This window comes from Myodes glareolus, chromosome 25, assembly GCF_982192425.1.
Source record: "Myodes glareolus chromosome 25, mMyoGla1.1, whole genome shotgun sequence".
NCBI classification, from domain to species: domain Eukaryota; kingdom Metazoa; phylum Chordata; class Mammalia; order Rodentia; family Cricetidae; genus Myodes; species Myodes glareolus.
In genome coordinates this window covers 40,543,280-40,562,450 of record NC_142050.1, presented here as the reverse complement: position 1 = coordinate 40,562,450, position 19,171 = coordinate 40,543,280, and the positions used below count along the sequence as shown (strand labels likewise).

The 19,171-nt window shown below is 43.0% G+C and overlaps 1 protein-coding gene across 1 annotated transcript; it reads left to right on the top strand.

Annotated features, from left to right (window-relative positions):
* Nucleotides 1–15,860: 15,860 nt before the first annotated feature.
* Nucleotides 15,861–16,814, top strand: LOC146889654 (olfactory receptor 10AC1-like). Its single transcript, XM_085683905.2, has one exon. The coding sequence runs from the start codon at nucleotides 15,861–15,863 to the stop codon at nucleotides 16,812–16,814; it is 954 nt and encodes a 317-aa protein (XP_085540031.1).
* The last annotated feature ends 2,357 nt before the right edge of the window (nucleotides 16,815–19,171 follow it).

Here is a 19,171-nt window from a genome sequence, read left to right as displayed (position 1 = left end):
CATCAATTTTCTCCGTGATTTCATTCATCTTAAAACTATACTCAGTGAATCTTGATAGCTTGTCACTTCTCTCCTGGCTGAAAACATTTCTGTAGTTCTTCATATTCTTAATACAAAACCTAAATCCCTTACCATGATTCCTCTGTGCTAGGAAATGCTAGCTATCTTAGATATTAATAGATACTTACTGCATTTAGAAACAGACAAACAAGTAAAAGAGATAAAATGTGCATTATTATATATATCATATGCATATAATACATTAATATATATATTCTAAAACATATAAAATGATGTTTTCTAGTTGTTGTGACCAAAATACTCAAGAACAACTTCGAGTGAGGAGTTACTTACTTTAATTCATGGCTTCAGAGGGTTACTGGAGTCCATGTACTTGAGGAGAACATCATAGTGAAGGGAGTCTATGGTGAAAGAGGTTCCTATCTCAAGAGAGACAGGAAAGATACATGAGCAGTAAGGTGTCAGAGACAAGATATGCCCATGAGTCCACCCTCAGTGACCTACTTTCTCCATTTAAGTCCAAACTCCCAAATATAACCACTAGCTGGAAGCTAAATCCCCACCCCATGAGCCTTTTGGTGGGACACACTATATACAAATCCCTACAAAACACATATGTCCATTTATATACACTAACACTCAAATAGAATGTGCGATCGATATTTAAAAAATGCTTAAGTTGTCATTTTAAATGTATTGGGTCATAGAATACCTCTTCCAAAGACAGTTTGGAAACATTAAACAGCTTGAAATTAATATTCTACCTGAAGGATTGAGACATTCCCCACCTCTCCTGCTGCCTGAGGATCAGAATATAGAGTTCTCAACTACTTCTCCAGCACCCGTCTACTGGCTGCTCTCTGCCGTCATAATGATGGACTAGACCTCTGAAACTGTAAGTAAGTACCCAATTCAATGTTTTTCTTTATCAGAGTTGTCTCAGTAACAGTGTCTTTCCATGGTGTCATCAGTGCAATGAAGCATTAATGAAGACAACATAGTACCTTGATATCAAACAAGCAGGTGTGTTAAATTATTTGTGATTGAAATAATATGACTTTAGTAGGTGAAATAAGATGACTTTATTTCAAAGTCTTTCAACTAAAGATGTACATCTGACATAGGATTAAAATCTAGAATAAAGAACTCAAGAAACAAAGAATAAGAAAGCAAGCAATCCAATCAACAATTTGGCCAATGAAGTGAACACATAATACTCAAAAAATTAAGTAAGTGAGGATAAACATGAAAAAAATAATGTTTGCCCCATAAACCATTGGAGAAATATAAATCAAAAATGAACTGTGATTCCATCTTATCTCGGTCAGGATGGTGGTCATAGAAAAGAAGAAATGGCAAACAGTAGCAAGAATACAAACAGAGAGGATCTTATATACTGTTGGGAGGAATGTAAACTAACACAACCACTATGGAAGTCAACTTAGAGATTTCATTTTTATTAATATTTAACAAGTTTTTATAAACAATATTTTGATCAGTTTTCCCTCCCCTAGTTCTCATCACCCTCCCTAGCCTCCAACTTCACGAACTTTCTTTTTTCCTGTCTTTAGAAAACAAAAAAATTAAAAGAATAACTCAAGAAATGAACACAAAAAATACCCCAAATCATAAAAACATAAAAATCTAAAACATAGTCTACAAGACAAAAATATGTCCAAACATAGCAGAAAAAACTTTTTGTAGACAAAAGCTCTACAAAAATAAAATTGAGTTCATTTTGTATTGGCCTTACTGTTGAACATACAGCCTGCCTTTAAATGTGGTTTTACACCCAGTGAGACTAATATGTCATTCATCCTAAGGCATTCAAAATATAAATTGTGTCATCACCAAGTAATTGCAATGCATTTTCTATGTCAATTATTATTTTCTTTAATTATTATGATGACTAGGGCTTTAAATACTGCATCAATAAATGTTATTTACACAGTCTGCTCACATGTTCATCTCTGATCTTAACAGGGGTGGCCCAGATTTACTCATGTGATATTTGTTTTAGAGTTTAGACCTATGTTTTATGAGGTTGAAAAGTTTATATTTCTATCTTTTTAGGTGCTCTCTTTATTTCTTTCATGTATGTCAAATGACTCTAATTCTCTTTAGTCTAGAAATATATTCATGAATTAATGAAGTTTCTGAAGCTGAGCCATCCCTGTATTTCTGGGAAAAGAGATAAGTGGTGTGTGTGTGTGTGTGTGTGTGTGTGTGTGTTATTGTTGTTGTTTAACAAACACTGGAGGATAGAGAGATGGATCCACAGTTATGAGCACTGGTTGCTCTTCCAGAGGACCCAGGTTCAATTCCCAAGACTCATGTTGGGATCTCTGCAAATGCCATGATGACAAAGTAACAATCCTTGCAAAGGTAAGAAGGAAATTCAGTTCAACATGACTTAGTCAGCCGGTGTTGGTTCAAACTGCTAGCGGAGACTCTGAACAGTTTATTTTAGGTATATTTGACTACAGCACAATTTGGAAAAAAGTTTCCTGATGTACACACTCTCCTGTGCTCAAAGAAACACAATTATATCAAAACTCTATTAAGAGTACATGTCACTTCTTCCATGAAGATGGATTCTAGAGACAGACTGCATGTGTTATTTTTAAGGGCCTAGCGAAAGATCTGGTGTGATCTCAGTCATACAGGTAACATAGAGGTCGTTTGGGCTATTAGACACCTCTGGTTCTGGCTGTGGGAGCTTGGGGAAGTCCCTGGCCGTATAGATAACACAAGGGTCACCTAAACTCTTAGCTACTTCTCGTCCTGGTTGTTAGAACTTGGTATGGGCCAGCCCTACAGATAGTACAGATCAACAGATTATTAACCACCTTCATCCCAGCGTTCTAGGTGGAAAAATCAAATTATACATCTTTTTCTTTCTTTCTTTTCTTTTTGTTATTGTTATTTTGGGGGGGTTGCTTGTTTTCAATACATCCAGACCAGTTACAATTTCCCTTCCCGTTACTCTTCCCAATCCCCCTATTGCCATTCTCCCCAGATTCCCTACTCCTGTTACCCTTTAGAAAGAGCAGTCCTCCCATGGATAGCCACTGTACATGGCATAACAAGATACAATAAGAGTGGCACAAACCCTCATATCGAGGCTGGGTGAAGCAACTCAGTAGGAGAAGAAGGGTCCCAAAAGCAGATGAAAGAGTAAAAGACACCCTCATTCCCACTGTTAGGAGTTCCATGTAAACACTAAGCTAATAGCCATAGCACATATGCAGACAACCTAGTGCAGACCCATGCAGGCTTGTGGGTTGCCACTTCAGTCTCCGCGAGCCCTATAAGGCTTGCTTAGAAGATTCTGTGGACTGTTCTGCTGGTGTCCTCAGTCTCCCTGCCTCCAGCAACTCTTCTTCCCCTCTGCTGCGGGATACATCTTTTTCTTTGAAAAGGCAATCCTGCCTGTTTAACATTCCCAGCTTCCCTAGCGTTACCTGTAAATGCGAGGACCTTTGTGCTCTCACCACACCCACGGGACTGATCACAACCACCTCTAACTCCAGTTCCAAGGGACTCAACGCCCTCTTCTGGCTTACACAGACACCTGGTACACATGCTGTGAATGGGCAAGCACACAGGCAAAATAACCACATGCTAAAACAAATATGCTTTGTAATTAAACTTTAGAAACACTGGATTTGTTTAACTAATGCTTTTAATTTTTTATTATTAAAAGCAGTAAATGTTTTTGTATAACAAACTTGAAAGAATGACTCAAGTCTAATTTATGTAAAAAGCAGTAAACAAGTTGAACATTTTTTTCTTTTCTTTTTTTTTCTGGAATAGCATTTGCATTATTTAGGGCTTATGTGTTCCTTGAAATGCTGATAAAATCTTCTTGTAAAACTTCTTTACATTGGAAGTAGTGAGGACAAACGCCATTTGTAGTCATTACTGTATTCAACTCCTCTATTTCTTTTTGTGCAAACCAGCTTTTTATTTTCAGATGTATTTACTGTAGCCACAAATACTTTCAAACAGTATTTGTTATTTTTAATCTCCACTGTGGCTATTTTCATTCAGTATCTGTTTGCTTGTAGTTTTCCCTCCTCATAAATTACAGAACTGTATCTGTTAGAATTCTTCGAGAATCCTTACATTAATTACTTGTTTGTTCTATGATAAAACATCATCACCAACGCAACTTAGGGCAGAGCTGATTTCACTTGACAGTTCCAGAGGAATACGAGCTCATGCTGGCAGCAGGGATAACAGCGAGCTGCAGGTCTGATGGCAGGAGCAGGAAGCTGATAGCTCACAGCCTTTGTCACAAACAGAAAGCAGAGAGTGAACCGGAAGTGTTGCCAGGCCTTTAATCTCAACGCCCACCCCTAGTGACACACTTCATCCTGAAAGGCTGCACCACCTCTACCTCCCAGACAGCAGCTCCTCCTGGGAACTAAGTGTTCAATAACCATGACCGCCTCTTTGGGGGGTCGTTTCTCATTCAAACCACCACAATCCCTTAAAGTTTTAACAGTAATCTCCAAGGTGATGTTTCACTGTCTCATTGATGTCCTTATTTTTGATAACCTAGGCTTGTCCTGCTGGGTTTCTCCTAACACCCATATCCCTATAGTTCTTTAGAATTGTATGTCTCCAGAAAAAAAGGAGCTTCTTGTTGGCTCGCAGCTCATCAGAAAGCAAATCCTCCTCGTCCACAGACGCAGGGTCCAGCAAGCCACATGCAATCTGGTGACAAATGGCTGATGGATGTGAAAATGATGCCGTATGTATCTCCAGCCTCTGTGCAAACACAGATCTCACAAGCCTGCCTGTCTGAGAAAAGCCACAGCAGTCCCATAAAGAGGGATGGCAGCACCGCCAGGGCCCAGGAAGGGAACTGCATCTGTTGACATAGTCTTCCAAAGAAGTCAGCCGACAGCCAAATAAAACCTTGTGTAGAAAACCCCAAACTCCTGTCGCTGGTAAACTTCACTTTAGCTCAAGACTTGACACATCCCGGATATTCCGCCCAAGATTCACTTGGCTTGATTTCTAAGATTCTAAAGCATAGCCGCATTGCTGCTTGTGAATGAAATCATTATTAGATCTGTGGCTTCTAACCACCAGGGAAGCTCGTGCAGCCTGTGTCCCAGGCCACTTGCTTCTCACCTTACAGGAAACTGTGTGGAGAGAAAGAATGAGAATAGAGCACACCAGCTTCTGAAATGTAGTGCCTGGGATGAGTGGCTAGAGGGAGTTCTAGGCTGGGAAATACATGATGGTGTATTTGATGATGGCTGCGCGCTATGGCAGCAACTATGAGATTTGTGTGATGTTTTAAGTTTACAAAGTGTTCACATAAACAAGATCCTTTTAAAATCTAGAAACATTAGACACAAATCATTATCCTTTTATTTTAGTGGTTAGAATCAGGGCATAAGAGTTAAATGTAGGGCCCAAGGAAGTGGCTCACAGGCTAAAATTATTGCTGTCCAAACATGAGGACCTAAGTTCTGGTCCCCAGCACACACATGAAAAGCTAGGTGGCGCTTTAAGTCCTAATACTCGAGAAACAGAAGCAAAGAGATCCCTGGAGTCAACTGACCTGCCAGTCTAACCTAGTCGAGACTCTCACTGGGAGTCCCTGTCTCCAAAAATTAAATGAGCAATTAAGAAAGATACCCAAAATCAATCTCAGGCTTCCGCATGCACACATAAACACAAATACATATACAAAAGAAGTAACACGTAAAGTACACGTAGCCAAAATATTGGCAAATTTTGGCATAAGGACCAGGAATTTTAGAAGGCAGTGTCTTGTTTTCAGTGTTTCTCCATCAAGGGATTCACGGACTGCCCTCACTTCGACTGGGTAAAGGGGGTGATGCTTTCACACACTGTCACCCAGTCCTATGCACGACCTTGGCATACTCGTTGTGTAAGGACTGAAGCCGTTGTTGCTAGCCAAGAGAGAAGTCATGCTGATGTAACGTAGAATGATTTCCATCTATACTTTGCAATGATGCAAAACGTGAAAACTGGGAGTTAGATAGAAGACAACAAACCAGATAAAACCTGGCCCATAGACTCCTACTCAGTCTCCTAGTTTGCCTTCTTCTTGACCACGTAAACTAACATTTGAGCGTACCAGGGCTCGCTCACACTTGGGATATTTTCCTTTCTGTGACTATATTCATTCCCAGAGTGATCTCACGCAGTTTAACGAGAATAACTGGTGACCAAACTTATACCTCTCTCATGAGATGCAGGGTGTATGTCAAACTGCCAGCAGACTGACATACTGGTTGTCTGGTGGGGCTCTCAAAGGAAGCATGTCCTGACTTATACTTCTGATTGTGCCTCTAAACCTTTGATCATATGAAGCTTCCTGTTATCAGCTTAGCACACTTCTATCTTCCCTGTTGCTTTAGCAAAATTTATTAATTGAGTAATTAATTAATTAAAAAGTCACTCTATTCCTTCTTTCCCCCCCCCACCCCATATCCAACCCATCAGGAAATTCTGATTGCTCTGCATTTAAAACATATCCTAATCCAACAATTTTTCATCATTTCTGCTGCTAATCTGATCCAAGCCATTTTCCTTCCCAGATAGCTGTAATAAAATCTCCTACCCTCTCTGAGTTCTTCCCCAGCCTACAGTATACTCTGCTCTCAACACAGTATCCAACAGGAAACTTGAATATTTCCCTCAATCTTCAAATGAAACAAAAAATCAAGCCCCCCCCTGCCCCGTCATTCACAAGGTGCTTTCTACTGGCCACTCACCACCCTCTGGTCCTCATGTGTTACTCTCCTGACCTCAGTTCATGCCACAACACTCGTTTGATCACAGAGCCATAGCATGCCAGGCCTGTTCTCCACTATAGGGCTGCTGGAGAGGCCTTTCTCCTGCTGGTCATACCGTCCCCACATACCCGCGCAGTTCACTTCCTCCTTCAAGCTCCATACCAGACACCATCTTCCACCACAGCCTCTTTAAAATTACATTCCTCACATTCTCTTTCCCCTTTTATTTTTTTCTGCCGGATTTATCAGTTTCTAATACAGCATACGATTGCCTTAACTTAATTGCTGTCTATTTTTTTTCTAAACTGTGAGTTTTACACAGACAAGAATGCTTGTTTATTTTGCTATTTGACCTATAAACCTATATACCAGTTATTAGGTCAATACTTGCATATACTATCCTTCAACAAACATTTGCTAGCTTAATTAATAAGAGACTGAGTAAATTAATTAAAAGCAATCAACTCTTAAGTCCTATGATTCTGGTGCACATATGGCCAAACAAGATAATGAACAAGCCATCAAGAGCATGTATTCGGCTCCCAAATTTACCCTTTCTTAACTGTCTCACTAACAACAGAGTTTTTTTTTAAAAAAAAAAAAACGGTTAGTATAGGATTATTATGGCCATTTTCTGGGGCCCCTTAACATGTGTGAGAGCTAGAAGACTCATTCAGATATCCGAGTGTTCCTCTCATTGTTGTAGCTACCAGCACATGAAGATACCTTAGACCTCCCCAGTGACTGATGTTCGACTGTGTGGTATGAACTGCTGCCTGAATCGGCATGTACAGACAGAAATCGCCACGACAATAGAGAAGTAAGAAACACCCTAGGGAAAGTGTGGTGCCGAAGAAAAGGACCACGCTCTGGGCAGATGGGCAGCTCAAAATAGGAAGTCATTTCTCTCTGGACAACTGTAGAGCTGAACCCTTGCCAAGCTCCACCCTGGCCTCCAACCTTGAGAAGGGACTTTGTGGGGATAATTAACCACAGGATGTTTTTGCTCCAGGCTTCCCCTTGGAATGGACTAGTGTACTCCTTTTTCCCCACCACCTCACCTCTCCAGGGACATAAAGCAAGCTAAGAGTATAGCTCCAACCAGACACAATTCCTCAGGAACTCCTGCGGCAATCCCCCCATCTGTGTTTGCTCTGTCTCTCCACTTCTCATTTCTCCATTCCCACCAGTGTGACCATCTCTTACCTGTCTCCTTTAACCTCTCCCTTTCTCTTGCACACCTACGCACAACAACCATTGCTCTCCATTTTACCAGGGATCTTGTCAACCTCTAGAGACCATGACCTGAATCACCTCTGCAATCCTACACCATCCATCTCCAAACCCAGGTAAGAAGAAGCCTGGTGATGGGAATCCAGAGGCAAATAGAGAGAAAGACACACCGAGAGCAGAGTCCATAGGAATAAGGAAATGAAATGCCTTCTGTCTGGATCTACCCTAAGAGATAACTCTGGTGAGGCAAGTGTTCATCATGTCACCTTCATCTTCCCTCTGCTGGATCTGGTGCCTCTCTTCTCAGTACATTACCTAGCACGCATGTGCAGTGTGCTCTCGCCTACAAAGCCCTTAAGTTTTCGTACACTAAAGTACAATACGAGGCAACTATGGATGCCTCGACTGTGTAGCTTGCTTCTATTTTTCTTTAGATATTTTGTCTAAATGTTGTCTTTTTATCTCTGCTTCCCATCTACGAGTAGGAAATTTTGTGTCCCTGTGTGAACCCCATGATGAGAGGTTCCAATAAGGTAATTTGTAAGAATACAAAAAAAGGATCAGCCTTCATTTTTTTTAGAGGCAGAATAGAGAGTATTCAAGATGTCCAGGTCTAAGATCATTGCTCAGCTTTATGGAGGTCAAAACTTGACCACTGACAGTACCAAGAAAGGAAAGACTCCTTTATCCCTCCTGTTTTGAAATGAAATCCTCAGCACCCCTGCCCCTGTACCACAAAACCAGACACTATTCCATTACAGAGAATGTAGGTCCCTGTTCAAGTCTGGCCTCCAACAGACTGAATAACATGCATTGATCTCATTTAATGTAATCATTAGCTGTCTTCTGGCAATCGTGGGGTTCTAATTTGGACAGAAAGGAAGTAGGTAACTGGATAGTAGGGGAGGAGAACGTGATGATGTTCATGTTCACAAAACATCCAGGGACAGTGATTCCAGGGACAGTGAAACAACTTTCCCTAGAAAGATGGCTCATCCCAGAGAGAAATACTTTTTTTCCTACAAGGACTGACTTTTTGTGTTTGTTTTCATCTCAGTGAATTATGCAAATGCCCTAGCAAAACTGAAATAGCCTTGGTTTCTCCCTTCGTATGTCTAATGCTTCTCATCCCTTAGTTCCAACTCTATGGCCAGCAAGGAACAGGGAACCATCATTTAGAGGGAGAGCCTTTCAGCTTTCCAAGGTAGCCTTCTTGCCGTCCTGTAGATTGAAGTAGTTTCTAAATTAAAAGTTTGTTCAAGCCTGCTAAAAATCACCATCCTAGAAAACAGTAATTGATTTAAAAATAAATTTTGAAAACAAGCAAGTTTTATTTACAGAGCAAATATTTTCCAAATAAAGCAAGCGATCCCTGGACCTAGGGTCCTTTTCAACATTTAACAACACAGCGATCACTCATTTCCGTGATAGAGCTGACCTTCACTGTGCCAGAACTGGGGCAGTCTCCGCACCAGACGGTTTTTATGTGGAACATTAAAGGGCTCATTTTTGAAGCTTATCTATCTGCCTCTGGAGGAAGCCTGTGTTAGAGACATTCATTAAAACGGCTCCTGTTCCATTCAGGGAGAGAATATCTTTCAACACATCAAAGGCAAAGAGCCAGCTCTACAATCAGTAGGACTCCTAGATTCTCATGGTTCAAAGTTCCTACCCAATTGAAAATATGAGAGAACAGGAGGCCTGGAAAACATCCTCTTCTGAGAGTCCTAATCCCACACTACTGATTTCTGGAGAAAGGAGAGAAAAGCATGGCAATTATCCAGACTGCTCTAAAGTACGCACACATTGCTGTTGGGAATAGTCTCCCTGACTAATCAAGAAGCATGCAGTCTGGGAAACGTTAGTCAAAGTTCAAAGCCTCTGGTAGCATGTTGACCCAGAGCTGGAGAAAGGTCAGCCATGTGGCTACCATGCTAAGAAGAGCTCATGGGTAGCCATAGAAACTGTCAAGATCATCTCATCTGTATAAAATGTAGGATCCTTAAATGTTTCAGAGAATGCAATGGTGGGAAAGCAAGAATGTCTGTGTAAAGAAAATGGTCTCTGCTAATTCACTTCAATGCTTTTAGGGAATAAACACGACACCGAGAAACTAATAAGAGTTCTTATACCTAGTCTCACAAAAGCCTTTGACAAGGTGTCATGTCACACTCAGTCAGGAAGGATTTAGCAAGCTGCTTTATCTTGTAAAAGAAACAGACCTACTGGAGAAAACTGATACATAGGCAAATAGCACATCTCTCAGGAATCAAAGCTGAGATCATAAGTAACTGGGGAGGGGGCGGAGAAAGAGAGTACACAATGTAATCACTAAATCCAGAGGTGATTTCACAGCCCCTAAGTAAATAACCTGCCAGACTGGTGGGAGGAAACCACTGAAAAAATGTTTGTGTGAGCGGAAAGTACCAACACGATAAGTTTTCATTCAAGGGACTTCGCTTCTCAAACAATGCTTACCTGAAATATACAATAATGTAAACGTATAAAATTAATTCATTCCCAGGCACCTGACGTGGTCCAAGGTGAAGGTCTGTTTGAGTAGGGAAAAGAGTCATTACAGTCTCTATTCAGGTGGAGCCGAAGGGCTGACATGTTTATGTAGAAGCTAAAGTTACATTTCAATATGATGAGTTATTTTCTTTGTGGGTTTTCCTTATACTATCCCTAGTATTTATAACAACACTAGGTATTCAGCGTCATCACCTCCATTTTCATGTAAAGAGATGAAGCATCGGGGAAATTGAGTCTCTTACCCAAAAGTAATAGAGCTGACAAGTGGTCGAGTTGAGATCTGAACTCAGAAATATATATATATTTATCTGCATAAAGATAATTGCAAAAAAGAGAGAAATGGTAAGATAGAGATAATGAGATAGGTAGAGGCAAGCTAGAAAGAAAGAGGGAAAAAAATGAGGGAGGGATAGAGAAAGGAAAGAAGGAAGGAAGGAAGGAAGGAAGGAAGGAAGGAAGGAAGGAAGGAAGGGAGGGAAGGAGAGAGGGAGGTAGGAAAGGGGAGGAAGTTAGATAGTATAGATACACGCATAATACAAATAGGTAATGTAAACGATAGACAGGTAGATAGATGGTAAAGATAGATAATACAAACAGACTTATCTACAGCTACATACATGTGCACCCACCTTGCCCACAGTGCGCATTGAGACCTCGGGGAGATAGCAGGCGCACCGCCAAGGGACTTGAAATGGACCAGTCAAAGGCTGAAATTTCCAAGACAGGAAGAGGAATGCTAAGGGAATAATCAACCTAAGCCTTCCAAATAACAAAGCATAAGCGTGAGTATAACTCCAATGTTCCTGTGTGCTACTGTGTGCCAAGTCCATTCTGGAAACTTCCAAATAATGAGACCGAGGCCTTCCAAATTATAAAGCATAGATGTGAAACTACCCGCAGTGTTCCTGTAGTTACTGTTTGCTAGGTCTGCTCTAGAAGCTTCTTCACATTCTCTATGGATTCCTCAACAAATTGTTCTTTCTTCATCGTCCTTCCACAGTGGTGGCAGAGTTAGCTCACTTGCCCCCTCCTCTCCAATTCAGGCACCCAGAAAACAGCACAGCAATTTTAAACTGTGAGTGTTCTTTGTCTTTCAGTAAGAATTAAGGAAAAAAAAGGATTGGCCATCTTTTGAATATGCTATTCCCTTAAAAAAAAACACTAAGCAAATTATTTCACTATCGTTTATAAAAAGTCATAGACTAGAGACCCAGTGCAGTCAGGATATCCAAATTTATTTGTGACTTTCTAAATTGACCTGTTTTCAGCAATGACTTCTGCTGTGGCCTTTCTTGCTTACTCCTTTGTAAGCTTAAGTTTAAACTGGAAGGCAATTTTATTAAGAGTAGTGAGACTTGGTTCCAGTCCAATTCTGCCCACAGACATTGCTGAGGCTCCAGGTAGCCGTTCTTACTTAACATGGGGCTTTCTATAGCCTGAATCTAGCTCTACCATTTGGCCTTTAATCTCCAGTTTAGCATGTATGGAACTTTCAAGGGTTGAAGGAGTCTGACCTGTCTGTCTCCCCTTCTCACCATTCTACGACCATGTTTAGAAGTGCTTTGATTGGTTATTGAAATGGCCAATGAGGAAAAATCATAGTAATGTCTAATTTTTATCACTCTGCCCAACAAAACTAAATCCAAGGTCTGAATCTCTAGCCCAGAAAACCTTCCAACCACATCCAGACGTCCTGGGCCACCAGCCAGCCGTGACTCCGTGGGTGCTTCATGGAGCCTCACACAATTAGAAGCAAGAATCTGCCAGAACAATAACAAGAGCAGCGATGAATGTCAAAACTAAAGAGAAATTATTTTTAGACTTGCTATCTTAAATTATCTGCGTTATTGCTCACATCCGCTGTCCTCAAGAGAAATGTCAGTGAAGGAAAAATCTGAGGACAGGAACACTTGGGTGACTGGGGGTCATTTGTAGTTTGCAGGAAGCCACAGAAAGGGGCTGTATGTACCTCTTGTTTGGGGTGTGATTTGAGGGAACATTTAAATGAGGAAGGTTACATAGTGTTGTGATATGCAAGATAGATAGATAGATAGATAGATAGATAGATAGATAGATAGATAGATAGATAGATAGATAGATAGTGTATTCTTTGAGCTCACTGATAAGCTAGCTCAGGAAGGACTCCCCTTATCCCATTTCGGATCCACAAGCATGCATGTCTCAGTGTGTCCTTCAAGGTCCCTCATCTGTGACACCGAAGGAGGAAAACAGTAAAAATAGTTCAAGAATAAAATTACTAGATCCTTGAAAATACCTAAAGGACTTGTCTCCACCAGAGGTTGCTACTGTTTATCACATGATATAAAGGTGCCTAGAGAGGGAAAGAGAAGCCCACGTTCAGCCTTGGGAAGCTCATCCAAGGAGAGAACGCTCAATCAGGAACTCCTGCTGACTGACTCAGCTTCCCCAGCTGTTTTCGGCTGGGTGTTTCAAGTGCCTGATTTGATGACCTTGGATTTGTCTAAAGCTGTTTTTCCTTTGCTTGGAAGCCTCACCAGAGAGGGCAGCCAGTTTTTGCTGCATGTGCCCAAGTCACTGGTTTAACGATGTTATATTTCTGTTGTTTTTTGCTTCTTTACTTGGAAGCCTCCCCCAAGGAGACACCGTTCTACCCAGGCCTCTCTCTATTGGGAACACAATCTGGCTGCCTCAATAAGGCTACTACAGTACATTTCTGTTGAGTGTTATATTACTGTATTATTATTATTATTATTATTATTATTGATACTGTTTGAAGAAATTTTTAAAGATTTATTGACTTTTATTTTATTCTTAGAGTTTTTAATATATGAGTTTTATATATATCCATATATATGGGTATATGTATGTGTACCATATGCATGCTTGGTGCCTGCAGAGACCAGAAGAGGACATTAGATCCCTTGGAATCAGAGTTACAGACAATTGTGTCCCACCCAATACATCCTGGCAACCAAGCACTGTGGCTTTTACAAGGAAGTGTGGTCCAGGCAACTTTTCTCTCTTCCTCCAGCTTCTTTTGCTAAGAAGAAGCAAGATTTGAAGCACCAGACCTTTGCCTACCTCTGACTCTCAGTGCAGAGTCTGACGTTGTGAGTTACTATGCCCAGCTGATCTTTGCGTTTTCATAGACCTAGCTTACATTCCTAGAGTTTGTAACAATTCTTTGTGAAGAGCTACACAAAGCAGATATAACCCTTTGGTCATGTTCAGTGAGTTGTCCCATCTGGCTTGCTTTATGCAGCCTCACTTTGAAAACAAGATTATTCCTGAACAACTAGATCCAGGGCCATCATCCAGGGCTTCTTGTCATCTCTGCCTGGCTTCCATCATGAAAGTGAAGGAAATTAAAACAGAATGTATCTGTCTCTCCTTCCAGAACCCATCCCACTGGCTTCTCTAAAGAGATGAAAGGCAATGATAAGGAGGCCAGCAGGGGCAGCTCGACAGCTGTCTCTGTCCTGGCCACTCCAGAAGTTCGATCTGCCTGAAACCTCAAGACACCAATTCTGTCTCTGTGAACTTCACTCCTAATGCTACAACACCAGGCTGAGAACAGGCACACGACTCAGGTTGGCTAAATTTGTTCAATGGGTGACAAAATGTCCCCCAAAAGTGGAGGGGGGAGTTTAAACACCATGGTAAATGAATCTACCTCCCTTAAACCTACTCCTACCCCATCACCTCTTCCTCCATTAGTAGAATAGAATGTGTGTTAGCAAAAGCTCCCTTCGGACACTACAGGAAAGAGCACAGGATGATGGTGATAAATCAAAAGTCTCCAAAAAGAGAATTCAACAGCAAAAGCCAAGGCCTCCGCAGGGCTTACTGTTCTTTCACGCAGCCATGTGTTGCTGTTTTCACCCGGCTTTGCGGCTCCTTCACTGCGCCGTGGGAACTGTGAACAAATTACAGGGTCCCTGTTGATTAGAGCATTGAAGGCATGGCGGAGTCTGGGATTAAATTCTTAAAGACTTAAAGAAACTCTAAAATAGATTTTGCTGACACCTGTTGGAAAGTCAAACATCCTCCTGCAGGCCACAGGGCCTTCTTTCTACCCCACACAGGCTCCTCTCAGGAGAGTCTCAGCAGCATAGCAGACCTATGCGCTGACACTGTTTCCCAGCTGTTGCCTACAGATGCGTCACCAGTAGCGAGAAACAGGGGTCTAGTGACAGATGGAGAGGACTGCTCACTTTGCGAGCGGAGCCAGCACAGACACACAGCACCGTTCCCCGTGTTGACAGAGTATTAATCACAGTGTCAGGTGCATTTGGATCCTGACAAATCCAACAAGGCCCTCCTACAGAGCTTCCTTGCCGCCCAAGTGTCTGCCCCAGCATGTACCACAGATCTGGGTCTCTATGAAGGTTAAATTAATATAGATTGTCTGATTGACTCCAGTGACCTCATTTCAGAACAGCATATGGGTTATAGGGAGTGTCAGATTCAGTCTCAGGGATTTAGGGTTTTTTGTTTGTTTGTTTGTTTGTTTTCTCATTGGTTTGTTAGACCCAGCTCCAACCCCATCCCTGTTTTCACTTTAAAAAGAAAAAGGTGCTAGCCTGGGCTCCTGGCAGCTCCCAGAGACTCAGCTGACAGCCAGGACGCCTGTATGAGACTGACAGAAGCCCTCTGCATGTATCTATGTTACAGTTATGTAGCTTGGTCTTCTAATGGGACTCCTAATAGTGGGAGGAAAGACTGTCTCTGACTCTGATACCTGTTTTGGGGACCCTTTCCTCCTACTGGGTTGCCTCATCCAGCCTTAATAGGAGAGGAGGTATCTAGTCTTAAAGCAACTTAATATGCCGTGGCTGGCTGATGTAGACACAGGAGGAGTGAGTGGGGGAGGGGGAGAGGAACTAGGAGGAATGGGGGGAGACAGGGAAAACTATGATTGGTCTGGAAAATAATTAATTTACTAATTAATTAATTATTTTCACGAAAGAAGTTACTTGAGAAGGTCTATGAGACCCTCATACATGCTGGGTCACTCTGGCTCTACGAATACCTCAGAAAGCATTGTTAGCTAAGAAAGAGGACGGAGAAACAGGGAGGAGAGGCAGGTTTTTCTACCTCAGAGAATTTTGAAGTCTAAAACTTATAACCATATCAAACACGAAATGACTCTAGTGGGGCCAGGGCTTGATTCTCTGGGTGGAGGTCAGGAGTGATGTGCACTGATTTGATTACCAAGTAACCCTTTCTCGGCTTTCAGGAAGCCACACCCATTGGCTCACCCTGCCTCTCTGATTCACTCCCGCAGGTGCCATCTGACCCCAGTGCATGGACAGTGCCGGCAATAACACCATAACCTGCGGCTTTCTCCTTCAAGGCTTTTTCGAGTTCCCACACCTGAGGCCCCTTCTCTTCCTGGTGCTGCTGGCTGTGCACCTGGCGACTTTGAGTGGGAACCTGCTCATCCTGGTGGCTGTGGTCTCGGTGCCCACCAGACCCCCCATGCTGCTCTTTCTTTGCCAGCTGTCAGCCATCGAACTCTGCTACACGCTGGTGGTGGTGCCCCGCTCTCTAGCCGATCTGAGCATGCCTGGCCACGGCAGGGGCAGCCCCATCTCTTTCCTGGGCTGCGCTGTCCAGATGCAGATGTTTGTGGCCCTGGGTGGGGCTGAGTGCTTCTTGTTGGCAGCCATGGCCTATGACCGCTATGTGGCCATCTGCCACCCATTGCGCTACGCATCTATAGTGACCCCCGGTTTGTGTGCACGGCTGGCCTTGGCTTGCTGCCTTGGGGGACTAGCGGTGTCAGTGGGGCTAACAGTGGCAGTCTTCCACTTGCCTTTCTGTGGTTCCCGCCTGCTGGTGCATTTCTTCTGCGACATCACTGCACTGCTGCACCTGGCCTGCACACGGAGCTACATAGATGAGCTGCCCTTGCTAGGAGCCTGCCTGGTGCTGCTGTTGCTGCCCTCAATGCTCATTCTGACCTCGTACGGGGCCATTGCCTCTGCCCTGCGCCGCCTGCATGGTGGTGGAGGCAGGCGCAAGGCTGCGTCTACCTGTGCCTCGCACCTGGCTGTGACCTTCCTGCATTACGGATGTGCCACCTTCATGTATGTGCGGCCCAAGTCCAGTTACTCCCCGCGACTGGATCGGACACTCGCGCTGGTTTATACCAATGTCACACCGCTTCTATATCCCCTTATCTACAGCCTGCGAAACCGGGAGATCACTTCCGCCATTCACAGGGTCCTGGGGCTCCGTGGATCGCGGTCTGTGTGAGACCTAGATAACAGGCCATGACAGAGGGGGCAGCCCCGTATGCTAAAGTGTTCCCTAGCGTTTAGTGTTTGCATCTCGAAAGTTACCTGGGCACTAGGGGGTAAGAACTTAGAAAATGCACAGGAGGCCCACTGGGTGGCCATGTCCTTCATTCCTCCCAGAAGGAAAGTCCGGAAGTGGAGTAGAAAGGTCTGGAATCGACTTTAGTGCCTCCTTTGACCCTTGCCACGTTTTTCCCATAGTTCCCAGGCCTATGCAAGCCATTGGGCTTGCCTGATGCCAGTAGGAGGAAGGACAGATGTGAAGAGGAACAGCAAGTCGAGAGGGTGGTTAGGAGACGGCTTGTCCCGCTAGACCCATCAGGGCTAAAGGGAGTCACAGGAGCTTTCCTGGGGAAATAGATGGCTGTACGGAATTCTAGAGGATGGATAAGGGTTAGTGAAGGCTGAATCATACTGAAAAGGATCTCAGCAATGGCTGAAGGATCTATATTGTGGGCCACTGTGGTGGCTTGCCCTTTGTGGGATAGCCTGGGCTGCAGTGAGATACATAACTGGACATTTGTTCCCAATGCCCAGGTGAGAGGCAAAGGAGGTTGGTTCAGGGTACCCGCACAGGAAACTGGGTGTTGCCGGAAGAGACAGAGATGAAGGAGAGAGTGCAAAACCTTGACCGGATGTTGAGGCAGGCCGAAATAGGAGTTGGAGATCATTTCTAACCCAGGTCATTTGGTGGATGGTGGTTCCATTGCAGAAATGGAGAACCTAGGAGCAGAAGCAGGGGAGGAAAGGGCTTGTCACTGTATTTGGAAATGTGACTTGGACAAACAATGCCGACCATGATAGAGCGTAAACATAAAGGTTTGTCTCAAACATAACCCCAGGGTTCAGGGTGCAGGCTCGAGGATGAATCAGATCGTGACTGTAGCCGGCTGTGGAGGCCACGGGGGTGGCGGAGGCTGCAGGGAACTAATAGACGAATGTAGAAGAAGAGGTGAAGCTAGAACCCAGAGGCAAACACATGCACAGAGATAGAGGTAAGAAGCTGTCAGCAGACTCAAGAGCTTCTTCCTGTGCCCATGTCTTTCACTTACCTTTCCAGTCTCAGATGCCTCAGCTGCCAACTGGAAAAAACTAAGTGATTCATATGATCAGACATGGTGGTACTCTTGGGAAGGTTGCCTGGTGGAGGCTAGGTTGTTGAAAAGGCCGAGTCACCTAGAAGTCTGTTGTCACCTGCCCATGTCCAGCTCCGTAACTTGACCATGAATGCCCATGGGAAAAGGAGGTGGCAGGAGAATGCTGTAACAGACCATCTTTCCCAAAAGCAGCCGTAGTCTTAGGATGTTACAGAAGTTTTCTGAGCATCCTGAGTGTACAGGCTCACTGTCAGAATGGGCGGTAGTTATCTCCAGGTGATTCCTGTGGCACTCCTCACCCAAGGGTTTTGAGGGACGTTAGCAAGGAGAGAGGGTTGAGTGATATATTTGGCTTTCACTTCTGAGTTTTCGGGGAGATGTGCACAGTACAAACACACTTGCACATTAAGAAAGTGACTTGGGAATAGTAGAGCAAAACTAAGGTGGCAAGTGAGGGTTTACAGCAATAATCCACAGAAGAAGAAATACCATGCCACACTGGAGATGTGGTGTGGCTGTGGGAAGACAAGCAGGCATGAAGTAGAATGCGGTGAAGACTCCATATACCACTGTGAGAAGTAGAAATGACTGTTTAGAATAAGCAGCCTTGGGTTTTCACATTCAAGCACACACTAGGATAAGATAGATTAAAGATTTAAATCTGAAATACACAGCCATAAAGCCTGTTGAAAATTGCAGCAAAAATAAAACACCAGCTACTCAGGTTGCTGAGGCAAAAGATAAAACATCTAATGTCTGCCGAAATTAATATGTGAATTCAAGGCCAGCCTGGACAACTTAATGAGACCACATTTCATAAGATTTAGTAACGAAAAAGATGGTTGGAGGTACGACTCAGTGACAAAGCACTGATCTGATATGTGTGAAACTCTGGGTTCAAATGATAAATAAATAATAAACAAACAAACAAAGCTTTTCTCAGAGTCAGGAGAGATGCTGCAAGCATAATGTCCAAATAAGAATCCAACAAAAAGAAAAGGACCAATAGAGTTCATAGTAGACAAGTCAAATTCAGTGTTTTTTTTTAAAAAAAGTAAATTGATATAATACGTGTATATGTATACTTACACATATGCAATTTTAAAGGAATGATAAACATATGTAATTTCAGCAAATAAATGGCTAACAATAATTCTTACCCATATCATGACATGCAAAAATAGAAATAAAGGTAAATGTCACAATTTTTAAAGGACAA